The sequence below is a fragment of the Pseudophryne corroboree genome, chromosome 2 (assembly GCF_028390025.1).
Source record: "Pseudophryne corroboree isolate aPseCor3 chromosome 2, aPseCor3.hap2, whole genome shotgun sequence".
NCBI classification, from domain to species: Eukaryota; Metazoa; Chordata; class Amphibia; order Anura; family Myobatrachidae; genus Pseudophryne; species Pseudophryne corroboree.
The window spans coordinates 228993960-229008259 of record NC_086445.1 but is presented as its reverse complement, the minus strand read 5'-3'; the positions used below and the strand labels follow the sequence as shown (position 1 = coordinate 229008259).

Below are 14300 nucleotides of genomic sequence, written 5' to 3'. Positions count from 1 at the left end.
AATGAGCCTCTCCGTGCTACTCCTCAACAACCTGAGCTATAGCGAAGGCGTAACAAATACTCAGTTTAGGCAGAGAAAATGCAACGATGAGGGTGTCTCCATCTGTACGTATAATTTTATAGAATGCATTTTATAAATGTTACCTAAACACTGGTTGCAATGGCCAACTTCTCCACTGGCTCACTTCTCCACACTTTTCGCTTCTTCATGAATAGACACTTACACTAACCTTGGTTGCTGTAATAGATAGTGTATTGTGTAGTATGAATTAGGTTGAGAATGTAGGCTTTGTGTATATATTTTGCTTTACTTATGGCATTACACAAAGGGTTTGAAATATGTTCTAAAAAATGCAGTATGTAAATATTCAATATTAGCAATTTGTGACCTCTTATTTCAGTTTCATGTTTAGTTTGCATATAGTCAAAAACCACCTTATTACTGTGCATACCCACTTTTAGTCATGTCATTGGCCTACATTCACCCTTTATAGTCTTCTGAAATTTGGGAGGATTCTTGTTGGGCATGGTGGAAAATTATTGATTTTGTTTTATTCTGGGATAACTTTACCCTAAGACTTTCTAAATAAATTGAATGTTTGTATAATTTGTTACTGTTGTGTTTTTTTTGTTGTTGTTTTTTTTAAATATCAGTGGGATCACTTTTACAATTGCTACATAGACACAATGCGATTCTCCAAAGAGTATGACTGTTTAATATTACTGTAGTTAGTCTGCCATGCTTTGCAGGCATTTTATATAAAGTGGATTACTCTAAACAAAATTGTAAATTAATACAATTACTAGTAAGTGCTATGCAGAATGATGGCTTGAATGGGTTAGAAGTAAATGTGGTCCTGCACCAGTTTGCGGTGCCACATTAAATAGTTATAGTGTCATTTTTACAACAAAAGCAGTGATTGCCTTATGAATTTCCCTCCAGTGAGGAGCCACGCCTGTGAGCTGGATCAGTACAAGAAGCCCGGAGGTTGCTCGGATATTTGTCTGCTTTCCAACACTCATAAAAGCAAAACATGTCGTTGCCGATCGGGGTTCAGCCTTGGCAGTGATGGCAAGTCATGCAAAAGTAAGCTCTGCACCTCTTTGATGCAGTATTGTTATATTTTGAGTTTAAATATTTTGTTGCATAATTTATTCTCAATCTTATCCATGTTTTATTTTATTTTACTTGACATTATTTTTTATATGTATAAAAAACTGTTATGTTTAAATCCAATGGCAGATCGAGTTGTGTGGTTTTCATTTTGTCAAGAGAATAAATGAAAGAGGGGGATATAAAAGAAAATATTGTGATGGGTTCTATAAATGTTTTATACTACAGTTCAAGCAGAAGTCTGAGAATAAGTATAAAATATCACTTTAATTTGAGAACCACAGTAAAAAGTGATATTTCTATAATATGACAATGAGTGGCAAGTACCATTTTATAAAGGACATTACAAGATCGTTTTTGTTGGCATGTACAAACATATTGTGCCCGGGTGACCTTACTTATGAGTTACGTAGAAGGTTACTCTTCCTTGAGCAACTTGTTTGCTTACTTAGCCACTCCTAGGGTATAGGCATTCCCAGCCAACCTCAGTAACTGCCTGTTAGACTCCTACCATTCCTTCACCATACTCCTGCACCAGCTCCTGTAGCCACGTCTCCCATGCGCCTTCCAATAGCATCTGGAGTGGTGTACTTCTTAGTATGTGGTCACTCTGCTGCTACACCACCTGGTTGGTGTCCACTTAATTCCTCACAGGCCAGTTCCTATAGTTCAGTGCAGCTTTTGGTAGGATGCAGAGGGTGAATTTTGGGGAATAGCATTTAGCGGTCACAGGACACAAGCAGATGCAGACGTTTCTTTATGCAAGAAGATGTGTGTGAGCTCCAAATGCATTAAATATAGAATGACCACACTGAATGTGCTTAGGAATATCAGATCTTTATAGATGTTACACTCTTCTCTAGATAGTCAGAGGATACCAGTTTCTAGAACCCAGAGCCCCGTTATGCTTACACCATTCTACAGGAAATTCGAATAAACAGAAAACACTTGGCCTTTGCTGATTCCAGGATACAGTTAGTAACCTATGACTTCCTATGTCAGAATGTCAAATACATTAAAGTAAGTTTCTACAAGAGTGTACAGCTAAAATCCCTTCTCTGCTGCAGTGCTGGACATTGACTATTCCAGAGAGCCACAACCACCTATTTAACATAAAATAACATGTTCCTAAACATACTTTGTAGAACAATAGCTATGCTTCCAGTTCACAATTCCTCTTGATGGAACTGCAACACAGATGTTTGCCTTGGTGGCCATTTTAGTTGTGTGGTTTGGTTTTCTGTCCAAACATTTTGTTAAGGTGATATTGACTTACAGTATGTTCAAAGGCATGTGCTGGGAGAAAATCTTTACAAGAACTAGTTTACTGGGAAATTGCGGGACAATTCCACTGGTGTGGCAGAAAGAGTCAGTGGCCACAATTTGTCCAACAAAAGAGCAATTTGTTGGAAATTACCTGTGATGGTGCAAATTGAACTCGTTCCGGCTTCTTCTGATATCAGTCCACTCAGCCATATCAACTTCTTTTCCCAAGTCCTCTTCTCTGTTTTTAAAAACAATTGTGCTAAATAATTACTGTGAAGAGCTGAGTGTGAGCATGAAATGGTGATCTGTACGTATTGTAAGTTTTCACACTCCCCAACATTATATAGGAATTGGAAAAAATTAGAAATAATGTATAGTTTAGATCCAAGTCGACAATCTGATTGCTCAATAACAACCCAGCGTTTAGGAGGACAGATAGGTGGCCATGCAAGTCACTTAGGGGTATTTGTATCAAAGCTTGGAGAGAGATAAAGTATCAACCAATCAACTGATAACTGTCATTTTTCAAACACACTATAAACTGACAGGAGCTGATTGGCTGGTACTTTATCTCTCTCCAAGCTTTGATACATATTCCTTTTGGTTTGCTTGATTGTATTTAAGAGAGTCTTGGGCTCACACACTTCCTTCAGAATATAGGGGCTCATTTATCAATGAGTGCTAAAACTCATTGCGTATGATAAATGGTGCTCTAGCTAATCAGCTCTTAACGGTAATGGTCATGACGGTAGCTGATTGACTGGAGCACCATTTATCACCATTTGTTATTATTTTATCATCATCACTCATTGATAAATTGGCCCCTAAGTCTGACGCATTTCTAGGAATTAGTGGGTCTGTGTGCAAAGTCAAGTGGTGGCCCCAACTTCCCCTATTGCTTCTCACAATTCTGGAGACTGTAGTGACAGACTATGGGAGGCAGGGGTGGAGCCAGACACTGGCCAATCTGACTCTAGAGACTGTAGGCGACAGACTACAAGCGGTGGATCCAAACACTGCACTGATGTGGTAGTGGTCTCCCCAGTCCTCCAGATTTTACCACCCCTCTCCCTAAATGAAGAAGCACCTATGACAGTTGTGGCAGATAGATGAGGGGGCTCAGGGGCATGTCTGCACCCACTGGTAATCCGCCATTGTGTTTGATACATGTTTTTTTTGTTGTTGTTTTTTATAAAAAAGAACCATTGAGCCTTGATGGGCAAAGAATGCTGAGGGGAATATTCATTTTAATTGAGGCTCTAATTCCATTCCAAAAGTTTGAGTAACCTATTATGTAACCTATATTCCTTCAAATCTTTTTGGAACAGTGGGGGAAATATACAGTATCCTTTACAGAGTATAAAAGTTGCTGGTAACTGCTATGCCAAATTATTTCAGACCATTAGTCATTTAAGAAAAGTGAAAGCCGTGATCCCGATACTCATGGTTTGTTATTTATTGCAATTACTTAAGAACCTTAATCATTTTGTTGAAAGTGTGAATTTCAGCAGATGATTACATGAGAGATTACAGGGTTTGATAAATATAATAAAATATTATCCGCAAATAAGGATTTATAGTCTCTTTCCTTAGTGGAGATTATCTGTAGTGTGTGGGATCTGGTGTGTTCAATTAAAATAACAAAAACCAGAAGGGACAAAGGTCACTCTTGAAAAGTGCTAATCTTAATATAAATCGTAAGGTTAGATTTCCCAGAGAGTTTTAAATTGCTGTAGGTTTTGTTTATGAGGGAGATATGTCTTGAAATACCCGAAATACCAAGCGCTGTGGCCGTGAATGGACCTGGCAGTTTCTATGGGAAGCTTTATCCACTTCAAAGCACAAAAGGTTTTCCAGCATAAGTATAACTGGAAGAGTCCATAGGGTGTTGACCAGTGCTTGTTGATGGGGACAAAATTTTACTGTAAATTGTTTAAACTATCTGCTAATATTTAACTACAAATCTTGAGATCTAAAAAAGTAATTATGAGGCAGTAAACAGTGTATTTTTTAAAAATAATTTTTTTATCCTTACCAAGTATATAAATATAAAATTACAATGGCAGAAAGGTTGAGGACAGTATCTCTTTGTGTAATAATGGAACGATAAAACCCTATGTTTTCATTTACAGCCCCCTTGTATACCGTCAGCAATTACTAAGTCAGGACTTGTTTTTGTTTCAGAGCCGGAACATGAACTATTCCTGGTTTATGGTCGAGGACGTCCTGGTATCATTCGAGGGATGGACATGGGAGCCAATATACCAGACGAACACATGATACCCATCGAGAACCTAATGAACCCTCGTGCTCTGGACTTTCATGCGGAGTATGGGTTTGTGTACTTTGCAGACACCACAAGCTTTCTGATCGGGAGACAGAAAATCGACGGCACTGGTCGAGAAAATATTCTCCATGAAGGTGGGGCACTTATTACCAAGTTCACTAAGGGTCATTCATGAATTGCAAAATCTGTGGATCTGCAGTGTTTATTTGTGTGCAAGTTCACCTGTTTATCTGCCTACATCATTGTCTTACATCGCAGTAAGCTTAGTCCTACAGTACATTAACTTTCATTCACTTCATCTTTTCAGTTTTCCTAGTAAAATATTGCTAAAATTAGCATTATGTATGGCTTCATTGTGAGGGTGGAATTCCTTTTGGTATGGGAATCATAATTGTGTATTTTTATTACATTGCTCGAACTGTATCTTAAAATATACATTCTGAAGTGCAAAGTGCATCCCATTATAAGTCTATGGGGCAGATGTACTAAGCAGTGTCAGACTGGGCCAACCAGGAAATGTAATGGTAGGGACCCATAGCTTGGGGCATTGCCAGCCTCTAAAGGCTTGGCTAACCATTAGAGAGTGCCAGGTGTGGTGCCCCATAAAATATATAGATATAGTAAATACTGCTAGTGCATGCATGATAATGACGATGATACATGTTACATTGGGGCAGATTTATTAAGCCTGGAGAAGTGATAAAACAGTGATAAATGCAAGGTGATAACTCACCAGCCATTCAGCTCCAATATGTAAATTGACAGTTAGGAGCTAATTGGCTTGTGCGTTATCACCTATTGCACTCATCACTGCTTTATCACCTCTCCAGGCTTAATACATCTGCCCCAAGTAACATATGTGTGTGTGTGTGTGTGTATATATATATGTATGTGTGTGTGTGTGTGTGTGTGTGTATATATATATATAAGAGTTAAAGTGCACCGTCTACAACCTGATTCCCAGAGGAGGGGGTGGGCCCTCAGGCGGTGGGGCCCACCGGAGATTTTTTACCCTGTGGACCAGTCCGACGAGGGAGATAAAGTACCAACTAATCGGCTCCTACCTGTCATTTTTCAATCTCTGCCTGTAACATGGCAGTTGGGAGCGGATTATATCCTGTCCTGCAAAATATTTCTTTCTGCACTTAAGTGAAAAAACTAGGCTTGCTTGTGAAACCCAATCTGCGAGAAAACCCTCTTGATCATCCCCACTCCTGCCATTGGCAAATACTGCCATATTAGTCAGTAGATCCATGGTCTCCTCCCACAATCCATGCTTGCATGCACAAAAATATCCACTTGTATCCTAAGAGAACATATGTGCTGCTGTTTTCCATTTTTGCAGTTTGTGAAATATCTTTACGGTCTTGCAATTTTTTTATTTTTATATAAATCTCGTTCCTGTTGTACAGAATGCACTTTGTATTGGTAGCATTGAAATCAATAGTGGAGAAAAACCTAGCAGAACATGCACAAGTGTTGTGTGCATTCACAGTTTTATGAATGATGCCAAAGGCAGGTCTGTATGTTATATTGTATGAAAGCTATTCACTTGAACTAGTCTGATTAGAGCTTTCTCTGTGTGAGTAGTCCTGATTAGGCAGTGTTGTATTTTGAGTATGGTTGATGCAAAGGAATGAAAGAATAGTCCTGCTTTCCCTGCCAAATGATTCCCCTTTCCCTCTCCCCTAGTTCCCGGAGGCTTATACATTCTTTTATGTGTGTGACATGAGCTGTCCAGCCTGGTAAAATCCAGCTAATTAACTAGGTGTTATGGTTCACAGATGTCTGTCTCCCTGACACTTCAGCTGTCACTTACAGCTCAGATTTGTAAGGGAGTTGGAGACAAAAAGTACATTAATTGCCTTATCCAGTTATTGTGGCAAACTAACAATAACAAAAATGTAATTGCATATGCAATTTGTATATTAATCCAATGACTATAAATCATGCAGGAACATGGGCTTTTACGAAACTGAGTAAAGTACACAGAATATTTTGGAGAGTTGGTTATAGGGCAGCATTCTAAAGTAGTCGGAACTGCCGTCTTGTTGGAAAGACGGCAGTTTAAGACTTTTTTAGGTAGGAAACTTTTTTGATCTATTAAATTGGGCTGCCATTTTTCCGACAGGTCGGAAAACGTGGATCGGCGGAATTGCCGCGGATCCACGTGTTTTGTCGGAATCGCGTCCGAATCTGACAGGTTTTTAGCTCCGTTTCCGACAATGTCAATCCGACTTTAACAAAAAGTCAGATTGGCATTGTTGGGAACAACCAAATCCTGTCTGATTTGGCTGCTAATTGAATACTCAAATGTCTGATCCTTTCCATCGGAAAGGATCCGACATCAATTGAATATACCCCATAGATGTTAAATCTATAGTAGATCTATGAGGGGGATTTCGGTTGTTTTATCAGGCACCTTAACTAATGGACGTCCAATGGAGCAATTCAATTGCTGCTCTGATTGGGCACTCGTTAGCAGACACATTTTTTCTTGCGGCCCTCTGAGGTGACGAGAAGAAATATGCACTAAGTCCATTGCTTGGGCACCTAAACAGGACTTTAGATGAGTTCACCCTCTTTACGTAACTAAACACAATGCTTTTGCGCGATTCAACAATAATGGGCACCTGATTGGAGCTACAATTTAATTGCTCCGACGGGCGCATTGAATCGCTTCCTAAGAGTTTACTTTCAGTGCGTTTTTGTTTTCTTTCCTATAAATATTCATTAGAACATTTGGTACAAGTGATTTTGCACAAATCAATTGTATTCTTAACATTTGCTATTAAAGAAGCCAGTTAGTCTTTTTATTGACTGCTAAGAAGAGATAGATGAATCATCCACAGTAGTGAAGTAGGAACATAATTATTGTACTTGATAATTTTGTCTTTATCACAAAATGTATTACTAAATAATTTATAACTAACTGATGTGCTCGGGCAAAAGTTTGCTGGGCCGAACATTTTACTCCTTTCACCCCCTCACCCCCATTAGGAGTTAATTTTGAAAAATCCGTGCCTACTGGATGGCTGCAAATAACTGTCACAGTTTCCAGTATTCTTAATATGTACTCGGCTTACCTCCACACTGCTCAATATAATTCATTTGAATGGTCCTCATATCTTTCTGAAATTCAGATAGAACAATTCAAGCATTTAATTTTTTTGACAAAACACTTCCTGAAAAATCACAATCTGAAATTATTAATGTATCTTCAACTCTGGTTTCATCAACCCCAAGCTACAGAAGCAGAAATGTCCTTTTTCATTTACTAGAGTAGCTGTTAAATGTATCCTTTACCCAGAATGCAGCAATCATGAAGGACTGGTGTTACATGGGAAGGGTAAGAGATAACTGCAAGTTTAACATATAAAAGGTGAGTATTTTAGGAACTAAAGTACCTAATTTAGGGGCAGATGTATTAACCTGGAGATGGCATAAGGAAGTGATAAAGCAGTGATAAGGGCAAGGTGATAAACGCACCAGCCAATCAGTTCCTAACTGTTCATTTACATATTGGAGCTGATTGGCTGGTGTGTGTATCACCTTGCACTTATCACTGGTTTATCACTTCCCTATGCCTTCTCCAGGTTAATACATCTGCCCCTTAGTCTAGTCTCATATTGAATAATAAATGTTTTGCTTTTCAGTCTTCTAGCATTGGTCACAGATAGTACCACAGAGGTTAATGATTATGTGTGTGCAGACATGAGCTCACTCTTATTATTACACAGTTGTATTTTGAACAAAAAGGGATTTTAAATGAGAATATTACAGTATTTTGAATAGATTCAAATTATGTTTCAAAGGTATCCATAATGTGGAAGGTCTTGCTGTAGATTGGATGGGAAACAACCTTTACTGGACAGATGATGGGCCAAAGAAGACTATCAGTGCGGCACGCCTGGAGAAGGCTTCACAGTCCCGGAAAATCTTAGTAGAGGGCAAGATGACTCATCCTAGAGCCATTGTGGTAGACCCATTGAATGGGTAAGACAGATGTGTGTTGTGTTTGCTATCCATGGCACTAGATTAGCACTGGTATCACATTGGCAAGGCTTGGGGGCATTTTTAGGATTTTGCGTATCTGAAAAAAGTACTGCAAAGTATTGCTTGCTGTGTAATGATATATTACTGTAAGTAGGTCTGTTAAAGTCTTACACGATTCCTGTTACTTTAAATATTTTTTTTTTTATACCAAAAACAGGCCCTACATGTCAAACCACCAGCTAACTTCTGATGGTCTCACTTATTGTTGGTCACCCTTATTACTGATATTATCCATATAATAGTTGTCCTCTATTAGACTGTGCCATCTTGCATATTCTATTAAAGGCTTCTGCTGGGAGCTTATTACAGCCTAAAATTACCTCTAATAAAGAACTATAACACCAATCTGTAAGCAACAGTTTAACCTATTTAGAGTTACTTAAAGTATAGAAACTTTAATCACACTTGACCCACCAATATAATTTTATTTTGTTTACAGTGTGACTGAAATTTATTAGACATTGGGGACTATGTACTAAGCCTTAGACACAGATCAAGTGGACGGAGATACCAGTCAACCAGCTCCTAATCATTTTTCAAACACAGACTGTAACATGGCATTTAGGAGCTGATTAGTGGGTACTTTATCCCTGTCCACTTTATCTCTCTCCAGTGCTTAGTAAATAGACCCCATTGTTGTTGTGTTTTTTTTTAGGAGTTTAGAGCCCACCTAGGCATTCAATCAGACTTTTTTTTCCCCCTTCCCTTCATCATTTGTTATGGACATTGTATGATCTCTTTACTGCCTTCATGATTTCAGATTTTACATCACAAAAACAAACAAACTTTTTATATCCACCGTGCAGGGTATCTACAGTACGCATAGAAAACACATGTTTGGGGATGACAATTCAATTTACAGATATGATGATGAGATAGTTTCTGAAATCCATCTTTTTTTTTTTGTAAACACATTTTATTGTATTTTCAAAGGTGAATAAATTTTACAATCACAATGGGAGACACTCCCTGTAATAGGTAAAAGTAAACCAAACAACAGGTCATATAATCAAGGAGTGAGAGAGAGTAACATAAACCCTTCAAACTGCGGATTTGTTAAGACAATACAGACAGACTAAAAGACGAGACAGGAACAAAAGGAATTAGAACTAGGGGGTGGGGGGGGGCAAGATAGAATGGGAGGGGAGGGGGGGGGGGGGGGGGAGAGGGAGGGTTAGACCAAGGATACCAGTGTACAGTGTATTATAAGCAAATGAATGACAGATGGATACAATCTTAAACTGTAAAGGAGAGGAAGCATTTGCCGGAGTATATATGTCCATAATATTGTAACAGATTCCAGATAATGGTACCACGCAAGGAGGTGGAATAGCAGGAGGCCTTCAGCAAACAAAGTGGGATTTTATTCTGGACCAGTCTTGGTTCCCAAAGTATAGCGAAAATGTTCGTTTTGATTGAGCGTCTAACGAGCACAAAAACGAGTCCCATTTATTGTGGTATGAGGATAGAGACAATGGTTCATTGAGAAGCAAAGATCTCATGTCAAAATACATTAACTGGAGAAGACGAGATTTCAACTCTTGTATAGTGGGAGACATTTTTTTAATCCAATGAAGTAGTATTAACTTTTTTGCCAGAGTTAAAATAATGACAAGGAAGGGGATTCGTGTATGGGGGCGAGGACCCAGCACCCAACCGTCAAACCAAAATAATAAACATGCTTCAGGTGAGGGTGAGAGCGAGACATTAAGAATTTCGTTGATATAACCTATTAACTTACACCAGAATCTATATATTTTGGAACAACCCCAAAAACAGTGAAAAAACTTTGCATTAGACATAGAGCATTTCATACAGACACCTAGTTCATTACCGGACATGTGTTTCCTCTGGGCGGGAGAGATGTAGGCCCTATGAATAAATCTAAAGTGGGTCTCCTGTAAGTAGGCAGATTGCAAATGTTTAGAGTATGAGAAGTATCGGGAAAACAGGAGATCAGAGCATGTAGTGAGGGGACGCAGCTGCAGAGTATTTTCTTCGAAAGTAGGGTGACCACTGGTTTGGCAGAAATGAACCAGGGATAGATGTAATGAAGTCTGTATCCTATGGCTGAACGGGACTGTAGGAGGTGGAGAATGATGTGTGTGTTGGTCGGAGGGTGGACCGGGCGGGGGAGTGAATGCGCATAATGTCTGACCTTGAGATATAGGTAAAACATGCTGTTGGGAAGGGAGAACTGTTGCTGGATATCAGCGAAGGGGAGGACATTGCCACCTGGGTCGAAGACCTTGTTCACGAGAGCCACACCCTTTCGTCTCCAAGCCCGACACGCAGGGTTGTTCAGGGAGGGGGAGAAGTCAGGGTTACCCCAGAGGGGGAGATACGGGGAGAACCGAAAATCCCATTTCAGTTTCTTGTGAAGACTTATCCAGTTGATGTAAGTGTCATGAAACATGATATTTGAATACACTGAGTGAGGGATACTAGAGGATTTGCGGTGCAATAGTGCAGCGGGGGAGAGAGGAGAAAATATGGCATTGTCAAGTGCTACGTCTGTGAAGGTGGAGTCATCTAGCAACCAGTCACCAGCATAGCGGAAGAAAACAGAGGTGGTATAAGATTTGATATCAGGAATCCCCAGGCCTCCCAATTTTTTAGGAAGCATAAGTTTGGCCAGAGCAATTCGGGGGCGCCTTCCATTCCATAGAAACGAGGAGATGGCGGAGTTGATGGAGAGGATATCACCATTGGTGAGGGCAACAGGCAGCATTTGAATCATATAAAATATTTTAGGGAATATAACGGTCTTCACCGCCGACGTCCTCCCCAATAGAGATAAAGGAAGATGGTTCCACGACAGCATCAAGGCAGTCACTTTTTTAATAATGTGGGAGAAATTTGCCTTATATAAGTCTTCTACCCTGCTGGTGACATGGACCCCAAGATACTTGATTTGAGACAAATTCATCTGAAACCGGGAGAAAGCAGGAGCAGAGGATAGATCTAAGGAATATGAACCTATCGGCATCAGTTCCGATTTTTCTACATTTACCTTATAGCCGGAAACTGAGCCGAAGGCTTCGATCAGGGTCATAATGTGTGGGATCGAGGTAAGTGGGTCAGTGATGAAGAGTAGCATATCATCTGCATAGAGGGAAACTTTTAATACACAGTTGGAGATTGTAATACCCTTAAATCCAGATGAGTTGCGTAATAGGATGGCAAGTGGCTCGATGGCAATTGCAAAGAGGAGAGGGAAAAGAGGGCACCCCTGTCGCGTACCCCTGTATAAGGGGAAGCGGTCCGAAATCTGTCCGTTACATAGTATCTGAGAGATGGGATTGGAGTATAAAAGTTTGATATAAGAGATGAAGGTAGAGGAAAACCCAAAATTAGACATGGTATTAAAAAGGTGTGGCCACAGAACAAGGTCAAAGGCCTTTTCTGCGTCTAGTGACAGGATGACGCCTGGTGGGGAAGAGCCTGAGGTGTGTTGTAAATGTTGTATTGCCGATATGACCTTCCGTACATTCAGGACCGAGTGCCTACCTGAAATAAACCCGGTTAGATCCGAATGTATAATAGAAGGTAAAATCTTTTTAAGCCTTTCAGACAAAATCTTAGAATCTTAGAATCCGAGTTCAACAAGGAAATCGGCCTATAAGAGGCTGGCAGGGTCAGATCTTGTCCTGGTTTAGGTAAAACTCTGATATAAGCGGCATTAAAATATAAAGGGGCCTGACCCGACCGCAATATGTGATTAAAAACGAGCACCAATGTGTCCTGAATGCATGGAAGCATCAGCTTGTAGAAGCTACTACCAAACCCATCGGGGCCCGGGGCTGTGCCTTGTTTTAAGGACCTAACCACGCAGGAGACTTCCGCTGGGCTTATGGGGGCCGTCAAATCTGTATCTAGTGTCGTGGATAATCTAGGGTGAACGTATTCAGAATCAGGGAGAGACATGGAGGAGGTGACTGCGTCATTCTCAGGGGAGAGAGAAGGGCCAGGTGAGTAAAGGGAAGCATAGAAGTCCTTGAGGACAGAGACAATTTGGACTTTGGAGGATGTCAGGGATCCGACTGGTTTCCTTAGGGGGTGAACTAAAGAGGAGGGTCTCGTGCCATTTAACATGTTAGTTAGCAGTTTACCGGACTTGTTCCCAAACCGGTGGTAGCGATAATTAACCGCATATAAGGATTGATTACCTCTACTGTTTAAGTATTTGTTGAAGTGAGTCTTAGCAGTGAGGTATACTTGCTTATTGGTCACCGTAGGGCTTTGGCAATAAGCTGAGTAGGCAGTGGATAGCAGGCTCTGCAATGATAAATAAGTGGCGGCGTAAGATTTGTTTAAATGGGCCACATATGACGGAACGTTTCCCCGTAGGACCGACTTAGCTGCTTGCCAAAATAGAGGGGGGTTATCAATCGCGTCGGACCGATTATTTGCGTGGTATTCCTCCCAACTAGTTTGAAGCATAGATTTAAATTCCAAGGAGGTCAAAAGGTGGGATGGGAAACGCCATATGATTTTGTTAGGGGGTTCGTCAGAAACGTGTAAAGAGAACCACTGCAGAGAGTGATCCGAGACTGATATCGTCTCAATCTCCACGGACGAGACTCTCGTGAACAAGGCCAGGGACAGCAACAGGTAGTCTACAGGTATATATTTTGACAGTGGGATTTATAACTCTCCAGATGTCTACTAGGGACAATTGTGTGGTAAAATGGGGAATACAGTACTTGGGAAGTGAGAAAGAGTGTGAGGGGGCAGATGACCTATCCAGGTAAACATCTGAGATGAGGTTAAAATCACCGCAGACCATCAGACCCTCATCCATATAAGGTGTCAATAGCGTAATCAATTTCACAAAGAAGTGTCTTTTGTATACTGTCGGGGCATATACATTACATAAAGTGTATCGTTTGGAGTGTAGAGTAATGTGTGCGATGACAAACCTGCCTTCCGTGTCAGGAATCATTTTTAGAAGCTCTCAGAGGAGCTGACGTTTAATCAATATGGCTACTCCACGGGACCTGGAATTAAAAGAAGCACTAGCTAATAATTTCCACCCCAACATTTGTAGTTTCAACATTTCCGCAGGAACCAGGTGTGCCTCCTGAACAAAAACAATATCTAAATGTAATCTATTACAGTACAGCAAAATTTTCCTCCGCTTCGCAGGGGAGTTAAAGCCCCCCACATTTAATGACCCAATCTTAATTTCAGCCATATTGTATACACATGCATTGTAATCTGAATTGTAAGGTATCCAGGGAGAAGGAGCGGGGAACTAGTAGAGCCCATAGAGAGGCAGGGAGGAGGTGGGACACTGGGGAAACAACAGAGGGGGTGGGGTGGGGGACACAAAGACAAGGACAAAACACTAAAGAACCCGACTAGCGCGTTCAGGACAGCTATGAAACATTCACATAACTTCCGGAAGCCCAGAAAAATTTGGAGAACCCCTAGGTACAGAGACCAAACCAACATAAACCCGGAGCATTACTCCCTCCGTGCCCGGGGAGAATTTAGATCATGAAACCTCATCTTAAGGCGGGACAACATGTAATGGAGCAGGAACCATATATGAACATAAATAACAAAAATTGCA

At 40.5% G+C, this 14300-nt stretch overlaps 1 protein-coding gene across 5 annotated transcripts in view; it reads left to right on the top strand.

Moving 5' to 3' along the window:
* Positions 1 to 14300, top strand: part of LRP1 (LDL receptor related protein 1) — a 486645-nt gene that overhangs the window by 218843 nt on the left and 253502 nt on the right. For all 5 annotated transcript variants that reach the window (XM_063952427.1, XM_063952428.1, XM_063952429.1 and 2 more), the window contains 3 exons: positions 943 to 1086; positions 4564 to 4800; positions 8482 to 8662. In XM_063952427.1, the coding sequence (XP_063808497.1) occupies positions 943 to 1086; positions 4564 to 4800; positions 8482 to 8662 (562 nt within the window). The remainder of the gene's footprint in view (positions 1 to 942; positions 1087 to 4563; positions 4801 to 8481; positions 8663 to 14300) is intronic.